General features: G+C 44.0%; 1 protein-coding gene across 1 annotated transcript in view; it reads right to left on the reverse strand.

The window, feature by feature from the left end:
• LOC103386004 (low-density lipoprotein receptor-related protein 1-like) overlaps positions 1–19,351 on the reverse strand; it is a 98,270-nt gene that overhangs the window by 37,339 nt on the left and 41,580 nt on the right. The window contains exons 8-31 of the mRNA XM_025059921.1: positions 18,484–18,646; positions 16,299–16,521; positions 15,338–15,527; positions 15,114–15,257; positions 13,064–13,300; positions 12,563–12,743; positions 11,122–11,344; positions 10,525–10,714; positions 10,293–10,418; positions 9,110–9,250; positions 8,647–8,772; positions 8,128–8,244; positions 7,946–8,026; positions 6,810–6,977; positions 6,265–6,447; positions 5,979–6,176; positions 5,431–5,676; positions 4,456–4,653; positions 2,608–2,812; positions 2,354–2,518; positions 2,028–2,272; positions 1,682–1,813; positions 672–899; positions 288–462 (exon numbers count right to left, since the gene is read on the reverse strand). Of these exons, the coding sequence (XP_024915689.1) occupies positions 288–462; positions 672–899; positions 1,682–1,813; positions 2,028–2,272; positions 2,354–2,518; positions 2,608–2,812; positions 4,456–4,653; positions 5,431–5,676; positions 5,979–6,176; positions 6,265–6,447; positions 6,810–6,977; positions 7,946–8,026; positions 8,128–8,244; positions 8,647–8,772; positions 9,110–9,250; positions 10,293–10,418; positions 10,525–10,714; positions 11,122–11,344; positions 12,563–12,743; positions 13,064–13,300; positions 15,114–15,257; positions 15,338–15,527; positions 16,299–16,521; positions 18,484–18,646 (4,285 nt within the window). The remainder of the gene's footprint in view (positions 1–287; positions 463–671; positions 900–1,681; positions 1,814–2,027; positions 2,273–2,353; positions 2,519–2,607; positions 2,813–4,455; positions 4,654–5,430; positions 5,677–5,978; positions 6,177–6,264; positions 6,448–6,809; positions 6,978–7,945; positions 8,027–8,127; positions 8,245–8,646; positions 8,773–9,109; positions 9,251–10,292; positions 10,419–10,524; positions 10,715–11,121; positions 11,345–12,562; positions 12,744–13,063; positions 13,301–15,113; positions 15,258–15,337; positions 15,528–16,298; positions 16,522–18,483; positions 18,647–19,351) is intronic.

Raw genomic sequence — 19,351 nt, forward strand, 5'->3', positions numbered from 1 at the left:
CTAGGGGGCAGCAGATGGCTGTAAAAACTAAAAAAAAAAAAAGATGGAGACTCAGCTGTTGAAGAAGCTCTTCGTCCTGTGAGTATATCAGTGTTTTCTATCCAGTCAAGCCCAGCTGTCACAGTGAGTGAGTAGATTTAAACTAAAAAGTGTAAACTACATTATATTTCAAAACATATCATTTTCTGTGACAGTTATGAGTAGTGGTTCAGCGTTGGGATGTTTCAAATGAAAAATATTTCCTGCGGCTAAAAGAAATGTCAGTAAAACACTTGAACAGGACTCACCCTAGTATTGGATGCAGCACCAGGCAGTGTGGTTTGTCCAGTCCCTGTATGACAGCATTTTTGAAGGAGCCGTCCAATCTGGCAACATTGATCTGTTTCTTGTTGGCGTCATAGCTGGTCCAGAACAGGTTTCTGGAAACCCAGTCCACAGCCAGGCCATGGGCATTGGGCAGATCTGGGGACCAGGAGGAAAAAAGATATTTCGATATGGTCTTTGTTAAAACGCTGACGTAAACAACACAGCTCAAAGTCTTTCTTTTTCAGGTTAGCTTTGGAGCTGCCTTAAAGTGTTCAACAACAGTCTGTGAATGAACTTATTGCAACTCAGAGCATGATCTGTCTGAAAGTAAAATCATTGGATATTATTGGATGTCACATCCATACCACAGGCGACCACGGTCTCAACCCCGGTGCCGTTGATGAACGCTCTCTTGATGGTCTGAGTCCGGACGTCTGACCAGTAGATACGATGCTCCAGAGCGTCATAGTCCACTGCCGTCACGTTATCGATGTCAGGCACAGTGAAGGAGATAATGTAGTTGTAGTACGGGTTGTCGATGTCCACTCCTCTGATCTCGTTCTGGCGAGCGTAGAGCAGAAACTGACGAGACTCTGTGCCAGGGGAGAAGTTGACAAGAATCCTTCAGAAGAACGACAAAGCTGTGGTGTCGCACACTCACGCCACACGGGTGGATTAGTGGTTGCAGCGTGGATGGTTGCATCCGTGCATTATTCCTGCCACGGGCATTAACACGTTAATTCAATTGCATCTGCGACTGACTGACTGAACTACAGTCTCGGCAGCAGAGGGCGATTCATCCAGCGCGGATTCATTACAGCTGGATTGGTCTCAACAGCCTCATCCACATTTAACTGTGTGAAGCCTAAATGATGGACAGGAAAAGTGTGAAAAAGACAGGGAGAGGAGGGGAATAATGACAGTGTCAGGCCGTATCAGCGAGACCTGGCTTGGCGTGAGACGTGGAAGTTTGTGGCTGATGCCTGCTCCAGAGAAAATAGGACTCTCCATTCCATTACCCCTGAAGATAATGGAAAGTGTGCACTGAATACTAACTCCCATACTGAGAGAAGAAAAAAAAAAAAAACAGGCACTCTCTCGGTTTTCACAACAGACTCTTCAATGTGTTCCAAGGTTGTCACAGCAAAAGGCCAAAGAAAAAAGGAACAAAAACAAAATCTTGACTGTTGAGGACTGTTTCCCTCTTGTTCTTTTGAACAAAGACACCATAAAAGACAAACGCTCGGGGAACACTTTTGTAAAGACGGGGGATTACAATGACTTTCAGCTAGAACTTTGTCAATAACATTACTGTACAGTGGCTGCGTTATGTTTTATTTATTTACTTTTTGTGTGTGTGTGTGTGCATACTCACCGTAGCAGGTACATTTGTCAGGACCCAGTTTCATGAGGTGAGGACAGGCACAGGAGAACGTCTGGTTGTAGTTGATGAGACACAGGTGAGAACAGGGATCTTTGCCGTCTTTAGCTGCACATGGGTTTGGAGCTGTGGAGACGTGAGGAGGGAATAAGACGGAAATCACTGACGATTAAACTGCACCGGAACAACAGGAAACAAAACAGCCAAGCAAAGCTGACATATGAATGAAATATAAATCTTGTATGCTCTGTAAATGCTGTCAAAACTGCTTTAAAGAGCTTTTTGAACCAACATTTTTATTGACAATTCCACAGTACTCGCAGGTGTTTCTGTCTCTTACCCTGTGGCTGTCTGGATGGATGGTAGACCTGCAGGTCAAAAGGTTGAGTGTTGGTCCTCTGAACGACAGTGACGTTACTCCCGGTCCATTTGTTGGCCTTGGCCAGCGTGTTGGTCCTCCAGTCCGTCCAGTAAACCTCTCCTCCGTACATGGTGACCGCAAAGGGATGGGACAGATACTCGTGACCCCTCAGTACCTCAATGAGTCCAGAACCGTCATATTTGGCTGAGTAGATGGCGTCAGATCTATAGACAGGACACGTCACGTTACATTTCCTGGTGTAAAAAAGAAAAAACGGAGTCAAACAAAAGTTCAAGCTCTCTGACCTGGCATCGATCCAGAGGATCCGTCGTTCCAGGTAATCAACGGTGAGTCCGTTGGGCCAGCCTCCGTTGCCTGTTTCTTTGTGGATTGTCTTCCTGCCTTCTCCACTCATGGACGCTGCTTCGATTCTTGGCAAGCTCGCATCCCAGTCTGTCCAGAAGAGGATCCTGGAATATAACGCAACAACATGAAGAACCCACTCTGCTGTTGTTCAGCCTTAAAGACACGTGACAGGAGCAGGAGAAGGTGTCGTTACCCATCCCGAGGATCGAGGGCGATGGCTCGAGGGTGCTCCACGTCCCCAGCCAGCAGTGTCGTCCTCATGGTGCCGTCCAGTTTGGCTACTTCGATCTGATCCAGGTTGCTTTCCACCCAGTAAATGTTCCCTGCTATCCAGTCCACTGCCAGACCCTCAGGGGTGGCCAGGCCGTACTGGATTACGACATCGTAGCTGGTCAAGGCTGAGAGGAAAGACAGAAAATACAGAACAGATGATCAAACAAAAACATGTCATTCTTTTGTTATTGTGGACAAAGGAATTTACAAATTTAACAAGCAATAATCTAAATTTATACTAAGTGTCCGAAACAATGGATTCTGTGACACGGCAATAATCGCACAGACCACAGAAGGTCTAAATATGTGGTTGCAGTGATGTCTCCCAGCCCATTTAAAACCCACTCATTTACATCCTAATCAGAGGGTGGTGTTTACTGTAATTGTGATGAGTCATTAGCCCGTGTGCAGCACAAACACACAGAGCTTCAGTAACAGTGTGACACCTGGTAAATTGAGTTATAAATCAAATAATTTGTCATAATATGCCAAAACAATTGAATTAACAGCGTAGGTTCACGTTACGCAGTTGTTGTTAACGATTTTACAAATGCTGTCTGAGCCGTTGGCAGCTGTTTCTGTTACGGTGATGGAAGCTAACGGCTAACTTCAGTCGTCTGTTCACTGTTTAAGATTGTTTCACATAATCGTGATAGAAAAGATAATAATAATAATAATAACAACTACGTAGGCAGTGAAAACTGGCTGCTGGTTTGTCCATAAAGTTGGATGCGTTCTGCTGCAGGGAAGGAAAACCGTATAAGATAAGATAAAAATATCTTTATTAGCCCCACAGTGCAGATCTTTGGTACACTGCAGTAGCAAATAAAGTGTGAGAAAAGTATTGAGAAAGGTCAAAAAACAAAACATCAAACTTACTGGAGGATATCTTACTGCAGTTAAGATTAAATAAGTCTTTTACTTTCTACTAAACATTAACGTACAGTACGTCACCACCGTAAGGTGATGATCTGCACCGTTTACTCCTGTGTATAGTTTCAATTCCACATTTACTGCTACCCTGCTCTGCTACACACTACTGTACGCCTCAGCATAGATGTTGCACTACTTGTAAAATATATATTTTAATAACAGTCATGTGTTTTAGGTTTATTCGAGTTATGTTGTATTAGTATTTTTAAGCATTCAGTTATTCTATTCTATAATGAAAAGACAGTAGGACTAGCGGTGGGTCATAGGTCATTTGACCACACAAAAAATATACCAACAGTTAAATCTAAGTGGGTCATAGGTCATTTGACAAAAAATATACCAACAGTTAAATCTATTTCTTAATAATTAAAAAAAAACAAAAAATGTTTTTTTTTAATATAGAACTTATACTATAAAATAAGAATATGGAATATAAAAAAGTTTGGCTGAGGATTTTCAAACATAGCGCAGCATTTCACTATATTTCTTTATTGCGTCAGGATTTTTTGTTTTTCATGCTCAGATCCTTTTGTATAATCTGTATCTCTTATTGGTTACGTTTTAGATTCTTTAGTGCCCATGGCACGAGACAGGCTGCTTAACAACGGGGCATTTAAAGAGCATCCATCAAAGGCTCTATTTCTGCAACTAATGATGTGTCATGGCTCGTTACTTTGTGCTGTTGTGCAGCAGAATTGTCGGTCAATTAAAAAAGAAGAATTGATGTGAGCACAGACACAATCTGGGACGTGATGAAGAGGAGACTGAGACAACAGCAGCCAGACTGCACTTTGATTCATGTTTTTTTGGCCCAGCCAAGAATGACAACACTCACCTCCATTCTCAGACAACTTGCCACGAAAGATCTTATCCTCCACCACATCCGTCCAGTAGAGGGCGCTTTGGCTTAGATGGAAATCTAGAGCTATGGTGTTCCTGAGGCCTGGCACCAACACACTGAACTCTCCCTTATTCAGATCAATGCGGCGAATCTCGTGGCGGTTGGAGAAGATGATGAAGGGCTTGAAGGGATCTACGGAGAAGACGCGAACATTTTTTTTTTCTAACTAGAAAAACAGACCGACTGTAAAGACTTTTGAAAATTGTCGTCGGTTTGATCAAATGGCTTGGAAAACGCCATGGGTGTGAATGTGGCTCTAATCCTGGGCAGTGAAAACAGAGTGTAAATAAGTCAGGAGTTATCGCTGCCCAACAGGCTGCCAGATAGGCACCAAGAAGAAGAATGAAGGCTGCTGGGAAGTCTTTATGGCCTGGCAGTGAAAAACCACGCAGCAGTTGCTGCTTTCTTTATCGATAATTGCCAGAGGGAACTTTATTCTTTAAGTAGATAGTAAAAGTCAAAGCCAGTTCACTATAACTGACTTGTTCCCAATTTTCACCTCTGTATTTACAACTGTCCTAGTTTTTGTATTTAGAAATGATCAAATTCTCTCCTGCGTTATTGTACACTCATTTGAATGACCTTCTGTCTGCACCGCTCTCTCTCTCTCTCTCTCTCTCTCTCTCTTTTGTCCAAATTAGTATCATTTTTTTGGCATACGCTGGCTCCAGAAACCGCACGTCTTCCTGCTATGGCAGACTATTCTCTGCACAAACCCACACCCACACCACAGTCTCCCTAAATCTACAGTCTCAAGACATTAAAACCCCAGGACTCAGTCACCACTCTGACATCCATTCTCCATGTACGGCCTCCATCAATCAAGCACTCGCTTCTTCTGGTGTCTTCTAACTTTCCTCCCCCACCCTCCCCATCCTCTCTTCCTCCTCCTCTTCCTCCGTCTCTCACCTGTGCTCTTGCAGTTCTCCATGTCAGGCTCCAGTTCCCAGCCCTCATAACATGAGCATTTGACACTGAACTTGTCCTGTTCACAGCGCTGACTGCACATGAGGTGTTTGGCACAGAAGCTCTGGATCTGGCAGGTCTTGTTGTTGGGCCCTAACTCCATGCCCAGTGGACAGGAACAGATCACACCCTCACCAGGGGCCACCGTGCAGTTGTGGCTGCAGTCGCCATTGTCCAGTGAGCAGAGGTCTATGAAAGGTCAGAAGAGAATCACAGTTGAAATGCGGGTGAAAAAAAAGTACAATTAGACTAGTATGAAGTACCGTTATACCCCACCACCCCCCGACCCCAGAGATTTTAATGGGTACTGCCCATTTCTTTATTTGCCTTGGAGGAGTAGGACATTTACAGTATTGTTTTTTATTTTGGCCAAAATGATAAACTCAAGTGATTTGATTTAAACTGTACACACTGTACCTTTAAAAAAACCTAATTTGATATATTTTTGGTTTGTTATGAAACACCTTCTGAAACCGTTTCTACTTTCTTACCGCAGAGTTTCTCGTCGGTGCCATCTGGACAATCGTTTTTGCCGTCGCACAGTTTCTCAGTTGACAGACAGATGGAGGAGTCGTTGGCACACATGTGGTGAGAACGCTTACACACCAGCGCCTCACAGTTGTCTTCATCGGAGTTGTCCTCGCAGTCACTGTCCCCGTCGCACACCCATGCTTTGCTGATGCAGCGGGCTGCGGACAGAAGGTATGGTTGTTTTAAAAACCAACTTTGTGCGCGTACAAAAATATCCCGCTCGTCTTTGAAGCGCCGTCCTCTCACCAGAGTCCCTGCAGCCAAACTTGACAGCTGGATCACACATATGCGTGACACCTTCACAGTTCTTTTCATCACTCAGGTCCATGCAGTCGGTGTCACCGTCACAGCGCCACCGCAAGGGGATGCACAGGCCGTCCACTCGACATTGAAACTCGTCCGTGTGACACCCCCCGGGAGGACGTGTGGCTGTGGCCAAAAGAAAAAAATAATGACAGTAGAAAATGACACTGTCTTCAGTCGCTGCCTGCATAAATCAGAAATACATAAATACCTTGAGCGGTGATGTGTATTATGATAATGAGGAAAATGTAATAAGAAATCTGCGCTGCAAAGACTTCATTTAAAAGGTCACGGTCGAAATGTCGTCGAGTAAACAAAAACGTAGACAGACTTATGACACAGCATCACATTTTAAACAATGCTCATCTGTTTATATTGATAAAGAAAGAAAATGAAACCTAATGCAGTGAAAACAAATACCATTGGCAGGGAAAACTGCAATATCCATTTTGTTTTTTTCTAAAGTGATAATTTGTTTCTCCACTCACCCTGATTGGTGCAGTTTGCGTTCGTCTCGTCACTGTAGTCGCCACAGTCGTTATCGCCGTCGCAGGTCCAGTAATCCGGTATACAGCGGCCACTGTTGCATTTGAACTGAGCGCTGGAGCAGGAGTGACTACATCCTGCCTCATCACTGTTGTCCCCGCAGTCATTATCTGGAAAACAGACAAAGTCAAACAACCCCCGCTCCAGTATATACAGTACATCTGAGGTCCCACTGATATGAAAGAACACATTATGAAAATGTTTGTTTGGTTGTTTGTTTTTTTTTTTTGCTCAATTAAAACATTTACATTACAAAGACACACATGAAACATAAAGATGAAACTTAAAAAAAAATATTTTTCAGAAACTGCATAGATCAGACCATGCACCATGAGGAAATGTACCCAGTGAAGATACATTAAGCTGGCAGCAGAGCAACAAAAGCACCTCCATGACCCGGTAAGACCCAGACTGTGACTATACTTCACCTTATATATATATATATTATTGTATTTATATATATATTTATATCTTATTTTACAGTAACTGCTCTCATAGTCTTTCAGGTTGAGATATAACCTTGTCACAAATTTAGTCCTTCCATCCAGATCACTACCACCAAGAATAACAGGGTTTTCCACTCTACCTATTCGACTTAGTCACGCTCCGGGAGCTTAGTTTAGTTCAGCTTCAGACCTGTGTGCAGCAGACCAACGGGATTGCAGCAGTATTAGCCTCTTCTTCTTTAACACTTGACGTTCACTGAGCTAAAAGCAGCCCTGATCTCCTTCTGTTTCCACACCTAGAGCTAAGGCTAGCGTCGCAGCTGTTATGGTGCATGTTGATCTATGCACTAACCGGGCAGTTTTGGACAATTCAACTCATCAGAGCCGTCCCCACAATCCTTTTCTGAAAGACAGAATGAAGGGAAGACAGCAGAGTGGGCAAACGGAACAACAAACAGGACAAAAAACACAAAACAAAAAAACGAAACAACAACAACAACAGCACTGAACGATGACAGGTAGGAAAGCAAAGGTGACAGACATTACACATTGACAAACAAAGTGACAAAAAGAATGGAGCGTGGGCCAACGTAGGGGCTCATCGCTAACTGTGAGTGGCCATTATCACTCACCATTATCACAGCGCCAGTTTATGTTAATGCAGCGTCCATTGTTGCAGGTAAACTGGGTGAGAGGGAAACACGTAGGGTAGGCTGCAGACGGAAAAAAACAAACAAAACACAAACACCTGAAAAAATCTGCCAGAGGAAGACCCTGCAGCTACGGTTGAAATCTGTGAGAGAAATGAACCAACCACAGGAGGCCGGTTCGTCCGAGCGATCGCCACAGTCATCGTCCAGGTCACATGTCCAGGAAAGAGGGATGCAGCGCCCACTCGCACAGGAGTACTGATTAGGTGGACAGGTACGTGCTGAGAGGTAACAACAGCGAGGTCAGTGTTTACTCATTTAAAATAAATTATCTGTCTGTATCAAAGAAAAGAAAACACTCTTAAAGCTGACACTGTCGTCACATCGGACAATATGAGTTACACAGTGCTCTTCAATCTGACACTGTTGTCACATCGGACAATATGAGTTACACAGAAAGATAAAATTGATTTAAAAATGATTGGTTAACACAGCCAGCTGAACAGAAAGTGAGCGGAGCTTTTACACCAATAGCACAATTATCACTTTCTCCACGTTTCAGTAAACACAAAGATTAATTTAGGCTTAAACAAAATGACTTAGTGACGTGTTAACTCCTCATCAACCCACTGTGATGTTAACCTGAGAAGAGACGGTAGTTTGTTAAGGAGCCGTTTATGTACCAGAACAGGTGGTGTTGGACTCGTCCTCGTCGTTCCCACAGTCGTTGTCCCCGTCACACAGCCAGCGAAGTGGGATGCAGCGGTTGTTCTTACACTTAAATCTGTCCGTGGGGCAAGTGTGCTGGTCTGTAGACGAAGAAAGGCCACATTGTGTGTGCAGAAGGAAAAGAAGGAAAATAAAAGGGCCGTGTGGGGGGGTCAGAAGAGAGGTGTGACGTTCAAACGAGACAGCAGATATTCTAGACTCCCTGGGCTGTATTTTTGTTTTTCAAGGAACAGAGCGTGTCTGTGCTTTTGACCACAGCAGACAAAGAGCTTAAACAGATCCGTAGATGTTGCGACATCACTCCGGGAACGCACACTCACAATGTTTACACACGTAAAGACACAGTTTACAGCACGATTCGGAACACACGCCAGGATCACTCGGCGTCTGTGTTCACGGGGGCGCGCGGTTACTCACGGCACAGCTCCGGAGCCTCGTCACTGTTGTCCAGGCAGTCGTTGTCTCCGTCACACTTCCAGCGCTCCTGGATGCAGCGGTTGTTCTTACAGGCAAACTCTCCAGGCTGGCACTGGGGCGGAGGGATGTAAGAGGGGTTCACTGTGGAGGGGGAAAGAGCACAACAATTAAAAAACAAAAAATCTACTGATAATTAATGGCCCGTTTAGGAATAGGAAAAACAGTATATAACTAATGGCCTGTTTAGGAATAGGAAAAACAGTCATTCTTTCTTTATTAAATATCTTAGGTCGAGATGACGTTGTAAAAATACAAACAAAAAATCAGATTTATCAAATATCTTAGTTAGAGATGATGTTGTAAAAATACAAACAAAAAATCAGAAACTGCAGTATCTTGTGTCTGAGTACTGAGTCTTTTCTAGACTTTATCTCTAGGTGTGATATTTTTACAGTACAAGTCACTACAGGCTTCTATCACACCCTGACCTGTGATTCTGAGAAAGCAATCTTATGTTGTTGTTGTTTTTTTGTGTGGAAAAAAAAAGACTTTATACTTTAAGATTCATGCAATCTCACAAAAAGTCTTCAGTAAAAAATATTTTATATTCCATTTCTGCCAATGGAAAATAAACAAAGTAATTCAGGCTAATGAACCTTTAAATCTGGCAGGTCTGACCAGAGCGGTGTTTACTGCAGGGCTGTGTTACAGTTTAAAGTTCACAGACTCACTCAGTGTCACACGGCCTGACTGATACTGGCCAACGCACTAGAAATAAAACATCAGAGATGTGGTGGAGCAGAATTAGCCCCATGTGAAATCCCCCCCGTTTAGTCCCCCCACACAAACAGCCCAGCTCTGACTGTTATCTTAGCTGTCGTAAACATATGCCCAATCCTAACTCAATCCTAATCTCAACCTGATTCTAATCCTGCCCAAAGTATCCCTACATTTCCATTCAATCTTTGTTAGCAAAGACATAGCACGTAGAGCTCATGTGGTCCATTTTGTTTTATATTTTCTTTCTTTTCTTTCTCATAAAACATTTTAGTTTCTCTTTGTTTACAGACAGTTTAGTGATGAACAAAATTGCAGATTTTAGTTTTAAAGCAAATCTTTAAAGAACCAAAAAAACAAATTAAAATGAGCACACAATCCATCATTTATTTACACACACACACACCTTGGCAGCTGGTATTGTCGGCCGGGTCCAGTATCTGGTCTTCGGCACAGGCACACTGTCGGCCGTCTGGAATGGCCAGACACAAACTGCTGCAGCCTCCATTGTTGACGCGACACGTGTTGGAGCCTGTGGACGGGAGGGCGAATCAGAAGTGTTCGTGACCTGTCGTGTTTATTACAGTCCAGTGGACGTCTGGTCACGTGACCAGAGGGTGAGAGAAGTTTCTGCTCACCTTGCTGCTGCTGAGCGTCGTACATTCGTATTTCAAAGATGGGTGGTCGCTCGTCGCGCAGCAGAGTGGCGACGCCGGTGGTGGTGTCCAACTTGTAAATGCTGCCACTGCGGTACTCGTTCCAGAACAGGAAGTGTTTATAATGGCACAGGCCAAAGGCGTGGTTCAGTTCCTGACCCTCGTACACCGTCTGGTCAGAAAAAAATATCAGCGACAACAGCAGAAATGTGATGAATTATATTTTCCTATATCTGCGGCAACACTGAATCCTGTCGTTAAAACATAAACAATTACTGAGCAACAGCCAAATGACTGCAGATCATAAATCAGGAGCTGTAAAACACCAAGACTTGGAAATTAAATATTTAGATTCTGTTCATTTTACACCAAGTAAAACATTCCAGTTTCTGGATTCTAAAACCTAAAAAAAAAAAGAGACCATCAAACCAAATATGACCAAAACATGAGAGCAATGTAAGCCCACAAACCCCAGTCTGCCAGACCACCCACAGTCCTCCCCTGCTTTAAAGGTCATCGCAGCCAAAGCCTTTGAATCCAGACTGCAGTGAAATATCTGTGACGACAACTCGTGCTGACCTTGCGCTCGGAGCTGTTCAGATAGACCATCTCGATGCGGTCGTAGAAGGCGTCCACCCAGTAGAGGATTCCCTGTGGGATGTCCAGACTCAGGCCGTTGGGCCACAGCACCGTTTTACTGGTCAGGAACACATTCCTGTTGGAGCCGTCCATCCAGGCACGCTCTATTCTGCCTCGTTTGCTCTCCTTCGGGTCCTCCTCCCAGTCTGTCCAGTACATCCACCTAAAGAAAGAAGAAAAAAAAACAAACGGCTTCTTTTATAACGAGTCTGCACGTGGAATAGTGGGAACGAGAATGAAATGCTAGAGACGGAACAACAGCTACTGAGGCCCTACCGTTGAGTTTTCCTCCTGGTGCTTTAGGACATGTCAGTTTTCCACATAATGTCATGTAGATTTTTACAGCCCATCTAAACCCCAAATCATTGGATTAAGACTAAAATCACCATAAACTTTTATCATTTCCTGCCTCCTGCTTTTCCTCCCAGTTTACATAAGTCATTCTTTTCTGATTAATGGTAGTCATTAGTCTAGACTGGTGTCTGAGAACACTGTGTGGACACACATCACCGTCAATGCATGTCCAGAGAGAGTGTGTGTGTGTGTGTGTGTGAGAGGCGTAGAGAGAGGAAGCAGGATGTGTGTTCAGTACTCGGTGAGATTGAAGGACACAAAAACAAACTCTGTGTGTTTGTTTTACAGCTGTAGGTGCAGAAGCTCCGTCTGCTTTAACCGCAGTGTGTGTGTGTGTGTGTGTGTGTGTGTGTGCGATAAGTCAAATGTGAAGGATTACTGACGTGATTACTGATAAGATATTATTATTAGAACTTTCAGTGAGGTTGTCTTTTGGCCAACTACTTATCGCGTTCTGTGCCATAAATCAACCCTGATGCTGGGAGTTGATTCATTCACAGTCGACGCCGCCGTCTCCTACAGTTTTGATAAAGTGTTTTGGGTTTTCTTACGCTGACTTTTTTTTCTTTTCATTTTTCTCAGATATTGAGAATGGGCCTGAAGGCAAATGACTCAGCGCCGCTGACGAGTACTAATTGGCCTCGGCTCTGATTGGCCGAAAGACCTGGTTGAACACTGTTATTTCCCCCTCGGCTGCTTCAGAATAAAAGGTGAAAGTTCAACACCACAAGGTGAGTCAAAAACTTTTAAGATAATTTGATTGCATTGCATTTGTAGAATTCTAGGCTAGGCAAAAAAAAAACTCTCTGCAAAACTTCAGTAATTTTAACAGCTTTCAATTTAAGTCAGTTAAAAAAAATTTTTAAAAGTGAGACCGAGGCAGCAGTGTGATCAGTGAGCGTCACACACAGACTCACACACACGTCATAGTTCATTATTCTTCCTCATCAAATCGAGCATCACTTTGCACCTTTTTTAAGGACTAAAAAACATCTCTATTCCTTCTTCTTCCCCGTTGTTTCCTCACCCGTGCAGAGGATCCAGCACGATGGCTCGGGGGTGAGTCATTTTTCCCTCGATGAGAGTTTTGCGAGTCTGTGAAGCCTTTTCCAGCCGAGCCACACTGATGGTTTTTTTGGGGCCGTCATCGGTCCAGTACAAGTTATCAGCCATCCAGTCCACGGCTATACCTTCAACTGTGTGGATTCCTGAAACAAACACAAACAAACTGCAGGTGAGGAGAACTATTCTGGGTCAGACACTGGGTCAACTGGATCTGCAGTCATTACAATCTATAGATTTCCATTCATTACACTGTCATTTTAATCATTCCTCTGTTCACTTCTTTGGCGGACCTGTTATTGTATAAAGCAACGGTTCTCAAACTGTGGGATTTGCTGTTGTTCGGGGAGTCTGTGACGTGTTTCATGTTACAAAGAAGAGGACTGACAGAGAAGTCGGAGTACCGTTTCTCTACAGAGATAAACCAGAGTCACTGAGGTCACAGAGCGTCTTGTTTTGGCTGTACCTTCCTTCAGAATGATATCTCTCTCCGTTCCATCGATCTTCTGTCGTCCGATGATGTAACTGGTGGCGTCCGCAAAGTAGATGAACTCGCTGCCGGCGTGAAAGTCCAGCGCTCTGGGATTCATCAGGTTTTCTATGGGGATCATGTACTCGTCTGGCACTTTGGCGTTCATGTCCATGCCCCTGATGACCCCTGGGCGACCTTTGCCGTACACCAGGAAGAGTTCGTGTTCTGGTTCTGTGGTAAAATGCAAAACAAAAACAAAAAAAGAAAAAGAGAGAAGATAAAATTAGTGTAACTTAAATCTAGAAGTAATTCATTGTACTCTTTGAGAATACTGTAGTATCGGAACAATGTTGACAAAAAAAAAAAAAAAAAAACTCCCAAAGTTTGAACTATAACAGGAATGCTGAGCTGAACTTTCCACGACAAACAAACAGAGATGCAGCTGCTGCAGCTGGTGTGGTGTAGACAGTAGCAAGACTGAGTGAGTGACGGACGGTTAGCCTAGCGCTGTTAGCATGTTAGCTCTGCGGTTTTTTTTGCACATGTTAAGACAATATAAAACAGTCATGTGTGTCTTTTGAACGTTTAACTCTGGCTGCGTCATATATCAAATATGCTTTTATTGTATAAGTGGAAATATATCCATGAAAAGTAAATGTATTAACGACTGTAGAGAGGAGCGGTTAAAGTTTTAGATCAGTATGTGTGTGTGTGTTTTTATGTGTGATGTGTGAGGCCCCGACTGTGGGTTGATGATGCTCCTAAACGTCGCCTGGACGTAAAGATCATCTTGATTTAAATCAACTGTGTTTTCAAGGACAGTCCATTCACTGAAGGCAGATCGATATCACGCCATTAATTAAAATTAAAACCCTCCTCCCGACGAGCTGAATCAGGGTGACACTTTCATGGAGGGGCTCAGTGGAGAGAGATAAAGTCAGACTAAGTTATGGTGTTACTCAGTTCTGCTCCAGTCTGGAGCCCAGGGGAGAGCTTGGGCCTCCTTTGGCTCTAGGTCAACAGAGCTGAGTCTCTGCGGCTGCCAAGTTTATACTTTCAGTTATTCTGGGAGCAGGCCCCGCATCAGTGGTGGATGTGCTGAATGTACGCTCCACTGCAGCCAATCCTAAACTTTTCTTTTTGCCCAACCGAGCCACAGCACTGAGGAGTCAGTTGACTGGCAGAATGACTCTGCATTTGAATTCTGAATTTCATTTTCAACAGTTTTTTTTGTAAAGTCCATACATTTTGCTGTCAGAGACTGTTGCAGAACGTTGGAGGATGATGCAATATTGATTTTTAGACCACATTGTAGTCAGTGGTCTTATCTTTTAATGTCCTTAGAGCAGGGGTTTCAAAACTCTGCCTCGTGGGCCAATTTCGGTTCGCATCTCCCCAAATTATGCCCAGTGAATCAATAATGGTTAGATTTTGTTCTTCATAATTTTTTAAAACATTTTTTCAATGTTCACTCGTTGTTTTTTCATTTATTATTTATACTAATTTGCAAGTTTGTTTTACACAGTACACTGTAGGATTTAACATCATTTGCATTTTTAGAATCTTAGCTGGAAATCCATTTCCATCTCATTTTCAGAAGTTTGAATGTTTTTTTTCAGCATGTCCTTTTCTTGTAATGAAATTAAAATTGAAAACACTAACAAAAACCATGAGAAGGTTAAGGCAAAGATGATTATGACGTGGATCAAACCTTCAGTTCTGAAATGGTTATATAAAAATCATCATACTATCTTATCTTTTATTCTTAAATATCAGATCAATAGAACCAAGTCCAAACTGAAAACTTTGTGCCGTTCCCGTGTCTGTGCGATGCCTCATTTGTCATTTTGTCAGCCTTAAATCTGTTCTACAACAATGAAACGGTTGGCTGCGTGTCATCGATCACCTGTTGAGTTCAGAGACAGTTTACAAGTACGAGTGTCTGTGCTCGGCATCACACAACACCAGTATCAGTCATTTTCATAATTACTTTGTCAATATGAAGTGAACGTAAATTGGCTGCGTGATTCATTCCGTGACTCACTTTTGCAGGACTTGCCGTCGCTGCCCAGGCTGAATCCAGAGCGACAGCGGCAGGTTCTGGTCTTGTGACCGTTTCCCAGGAGGCAGATGTCGGAGCAGCCGCCGGCCTTTCCAAACTGGTCCACCTCACACGCGTGACTGCGCACTGGACACCGAGGGAGACAGCGTTGAGTATGAGGTGCAACCAACACACTGTTCTCTGAAGTGCAAATGTGCGTTCAGTACCTGGAGGCTGGCGCCTCTGGTGGTAGACGTGCAGCGCTCCTCCCTTGTCCACCCTGGTCACCACTTGGTAGTCGGAGTTGTTGAAGCGGTTGATTTTGATCACGTTGGTCTTAGGCTGCATGTTGGCATTTTCGGAATTGGTGGCGTACAGGTAGTTTTCAAACACGGTCAGTCCGTACAGGTGTTCGATCTAGAAAAAAATGTAACGAGATGGGAAATTAGACAAGACGAAAAAGAGAAAGAAGAACGGGAAATGAAGATAACGACCTAAGTGCTACATGTTCTTCTCAACAACATTCTTTCTAGTTCTGCAGTCCTTTAATTTGCAATGAATGATAATCTCTAAAGTTTACTTTAAAAGACAAAGATAAAGAAACTTTTCTATTACTTATCTTCGTCTGAGAAGGTTGCCATTAAGTTTCCAGCTAAACCTTGTTGAAATGGTTCATGCAGCTTCAAACGTAGCTCCACTTACGGTGGATTCAAGTTTAATGAATGACCACACGACTGAGTGACTGTGTGGATGAAGATGAAAAACAGGGTTTCCAGACAAAGTGAAAAATGGTCCATTTTAAAACCCATTCAGTCCATTATTCTGCACAAAGTACGAGGACACTGCTGCCTGAAGAGGCACTGTTGCCACGGTAACCTTCGCTTTAACAAACCGGTGAACGCGGATGCGCAACAGCAGATGAAGAGTTGTTCTGTTGGTCCAAATGTAGACGCTCAGAGAGCATCAGTGTTCAAACCCTTAAAGGAAACTCCGTGGCTGGAGGCTGCCTGTCAGGACCCACTGGGCCATGACAAACACAGAGGGGCTGACGGACCACGCTCGGTTAAACAGAATGAATCTGACTCTGAGGACGCTCTCTACCACAGAGTAAGACATAAAGGACTGAACTTCTTTACTTAAAATTTTTTGGAGAAAGACAAAAAAACAACAAACTCCGATTGTTCTCACCAGCGGACCACTGATGATGGTGTGTCGGTTGTTGCCCTCATAGTCCACGACCTCAATGTAGTCCAGATAAGGGTCTGTCCAGTACACCAGCCTGCTGACCAGGTCCAGTGTGATGCCGTGAGGGAAGACGATCTTACTGTCCACGAGCTTAGTCCGGTTCTGACCGTCCATGTCGCAGCGCTCCACCGTAGGGATCGGACCGTAGTCTGTGAAGAACACCTTCCTGAGGAGACAAAGGAGCTGAGGTTCAGTGAAAGGGATGGGATTATTATGGTAAATTTGAAAGCAGTCATTGGTCTGGCCATGTTTGCCACGTAGGGGAGATTAAGGTTTGGAGGTTTGGTTGAATCTGTCATGGATGGATGGGTGAATTTATTGGCTGATGGATGATGCATAGATGGATGGTTGGATGGATGAATTCATGGATTGGCAGACAGTTGGATAGATTGGTGGATGGATGGATAATGGATTGGAGGATTGATGGTGGATCGACTGTTGGATGGACAGATAGATATCTGATGCCTAGATGGATGGATTGTTTAAAAAACAGTTCCACTGTCAGTTTTTTTTGTTACAGATAAATCCCCACTGTAGACATTGAGCTCAGCTTTTCTACAGACAAAGAGAAAACAAAAGTCCTCCATGATTCCTGGAAACCTGAGAGATAAATCAGCGTCTTCTGCTGCATCCTCCCAGGATCTCACATGGACATTAACTGAGAATTAGATCGGGGAGCTGGCAGCTGAATCTGCTCCTGGAAAGACATCTGCAGACATTTACATTCACACATACGGCCATTCAGCTCAGTCACTGGAGACTCGGTGCAGTTCGCTCTATATTTCAGCGCAGCTGTATCATTATATTACTGTTTCCCCTCGGTGACACTGCAGACAACAAGAAGAAGAAGAAGAAGAAGAATCTATCTCACACTACTCTTTCTGACCTTGTTTTTGGAGGAGAAAAAGAAAAAAGAAGCGATTATGGAAGAGCAAACTATCTGGAAGCCCGTGAGTCGGCACTTACACACCACACTTTCACATTCGTGCCGTCAGTGTTATTTCTCAAAACACACAGTCGCAGACACTCACACACACACATCATGATTTCACAGACTTTCCAGAATTTGGTAACTGTTATAACAAACTCAAGTCACGTTGGTAGGGTTTCTGTCTTTTTGGAATTAAAATGGAAAGATTTTTGGTGAATTACTGACAATTACTTTTTAAAAAAAGTGAAAAAAAAAAATAATTGAGAGAGACAGAGACCGTGTGAAAAAGTTATACGTGTTACGTTCTGGAACTTTCCTTAATTAGCAGTTTAAGTGGTAACAGGGTTAGGTCTTTGCATAGAACCGATTATGGAAATAATGAGATGATGATCCTGAAAATGAAAACCTGCTGAGGCAGATGGAGCCTGGATCTGATGGTGTTTAATAATATTTCTTAAACTTATTCTACTTTCCTTTGTACTGTTAATATAATATTGACTGGATAGAAATTCCTCTACTTCCTTCAGCGGGGCTGCAGCCTTGACGGTTCAGTCCGTCTCCAGAGCCTCAGTGTGTACCTGACGTCGGAAACAACACTCCATCGAAACCCAACGTACGAAAATCGAACAACCAGCCGCGCTTACGTTTACGCCTAACGTCAATTCGGAGTGTCCGATCAACCTAATCCTCCAAATGAGCGTGTTTTTGGGGTGTGGGAGGAAACGGAAAGAAAACCCAAGCACACACAACTAGCAAAAACTATCGAGAAAGATCTACCAGAGGTCGAACCAGCGAACCGTGTGGCCAGTAGAGGTCCCTAAGTTTATTCATTAATAAATGTGTTAATTATTAGACTTGGAGAACTTTTAGTTTTGATTTCTCAAACTAATCGAGCACCAACGTCTCTGGAAACAAACTTTCAGACTTGAACCCAGCGCAACCAAAATATCTGTGCCCAATCACGGCGAGCAGACTCACTCGTCTCCAACCTCCCCCGCCCCCCACCCCCACCCTCGTAAATGTGAAAGTTGAGCAACAGGGGGCAGATGACGATGACGACGATGTCTTCTGATTCAGTCTTTGTTTTCAGACACGAACACTCCAGATCTCTGCACGTGTACGTTGACAAAACGACATCCACGTGTCTGTGTGACTGATGGTGTGTTGACGTGCTGGTGTAAGTGTTTGAACACTGACCCCATGGTGGGGTCCAGGGCGATGCCCTTGGGGTTGTACAGCTCCAGGTCCAGGAGGGTGACACACGTCTGCCCGTTCTTGTCGCACACGAAGATTCTGTCGTCCACGTCATCCACGAAGTAGAAGTTTCCGGTCAGCCAGTCGATGGCCATCTGCTCGACATCTGACAAACACAGTAGCAAGAAGGAGAATCATTAAAAAGAAAACTGTCGAACTGAGCAGGACCTATGTATTATTTTAAATTACTGGGATAAGAAATAGAAATGGTTTCAGTCAAATCCTCTTTGACTGGCATTTTGACTCAAGTGTGTGAAAGTTTTATGTAAACATGCCGAAAAGTTGGACTCATGGTCATGTGATGAAGCAGATTAGTCATCTCTGCCTCCCTCCCCCCTCCTCCCCCTCCTCCCTCTTCTCTCCCTCACTGTCTCCTCACACATAAACACACACATTTCTCTCCCTCCAGGTTTTCATGTGTAAACTCTGGGCAGTTTTCCTGACAGACAAACCAGACGACAGCCAAGTCAAACTGCTCAGTCTGTCAGTCAGTGGGACAGACAGTCAGTGAGACAGACAGGCAGTGGGACAGACAGGCAGTGAGACAGACAGGCAGTGGGACAGACAGTCAGTGGGACAGACAGGCAGTAGGACAGACAGTCAGTGGGACAGGCAGTGGGACAGACAGGCAGTGAGACAGATAGGCAGTGGGACAGACAGTCAGTGGGACAGACAGACAGTGAGACAGACAGGCAGTGGGACAGACAGGCAGTGGGACAGACAGTCAGTGGGACAGACAGGCAGTGAGACAGACAGGCAGTGGGACAGACAGGCAGTGGGACAGACCGTCAGTGGGACAGGCAGGCAGGCG

Source organism: Cynoglossus semilaevis, chromosome 11, assembly GCF_000523025.1.
Source record: "Cynoglossus semilaevis isolate Cse_v1.0 chromosome 11, Cse_v1.0, whole genome shotgun sequence".
NCBI lineage: Eukaryota > Metazoa > Chordata > Actinopteri > Pleuronectiformes > Cynoglossidae > Cynoglossus > Cynoglossus semilaevis.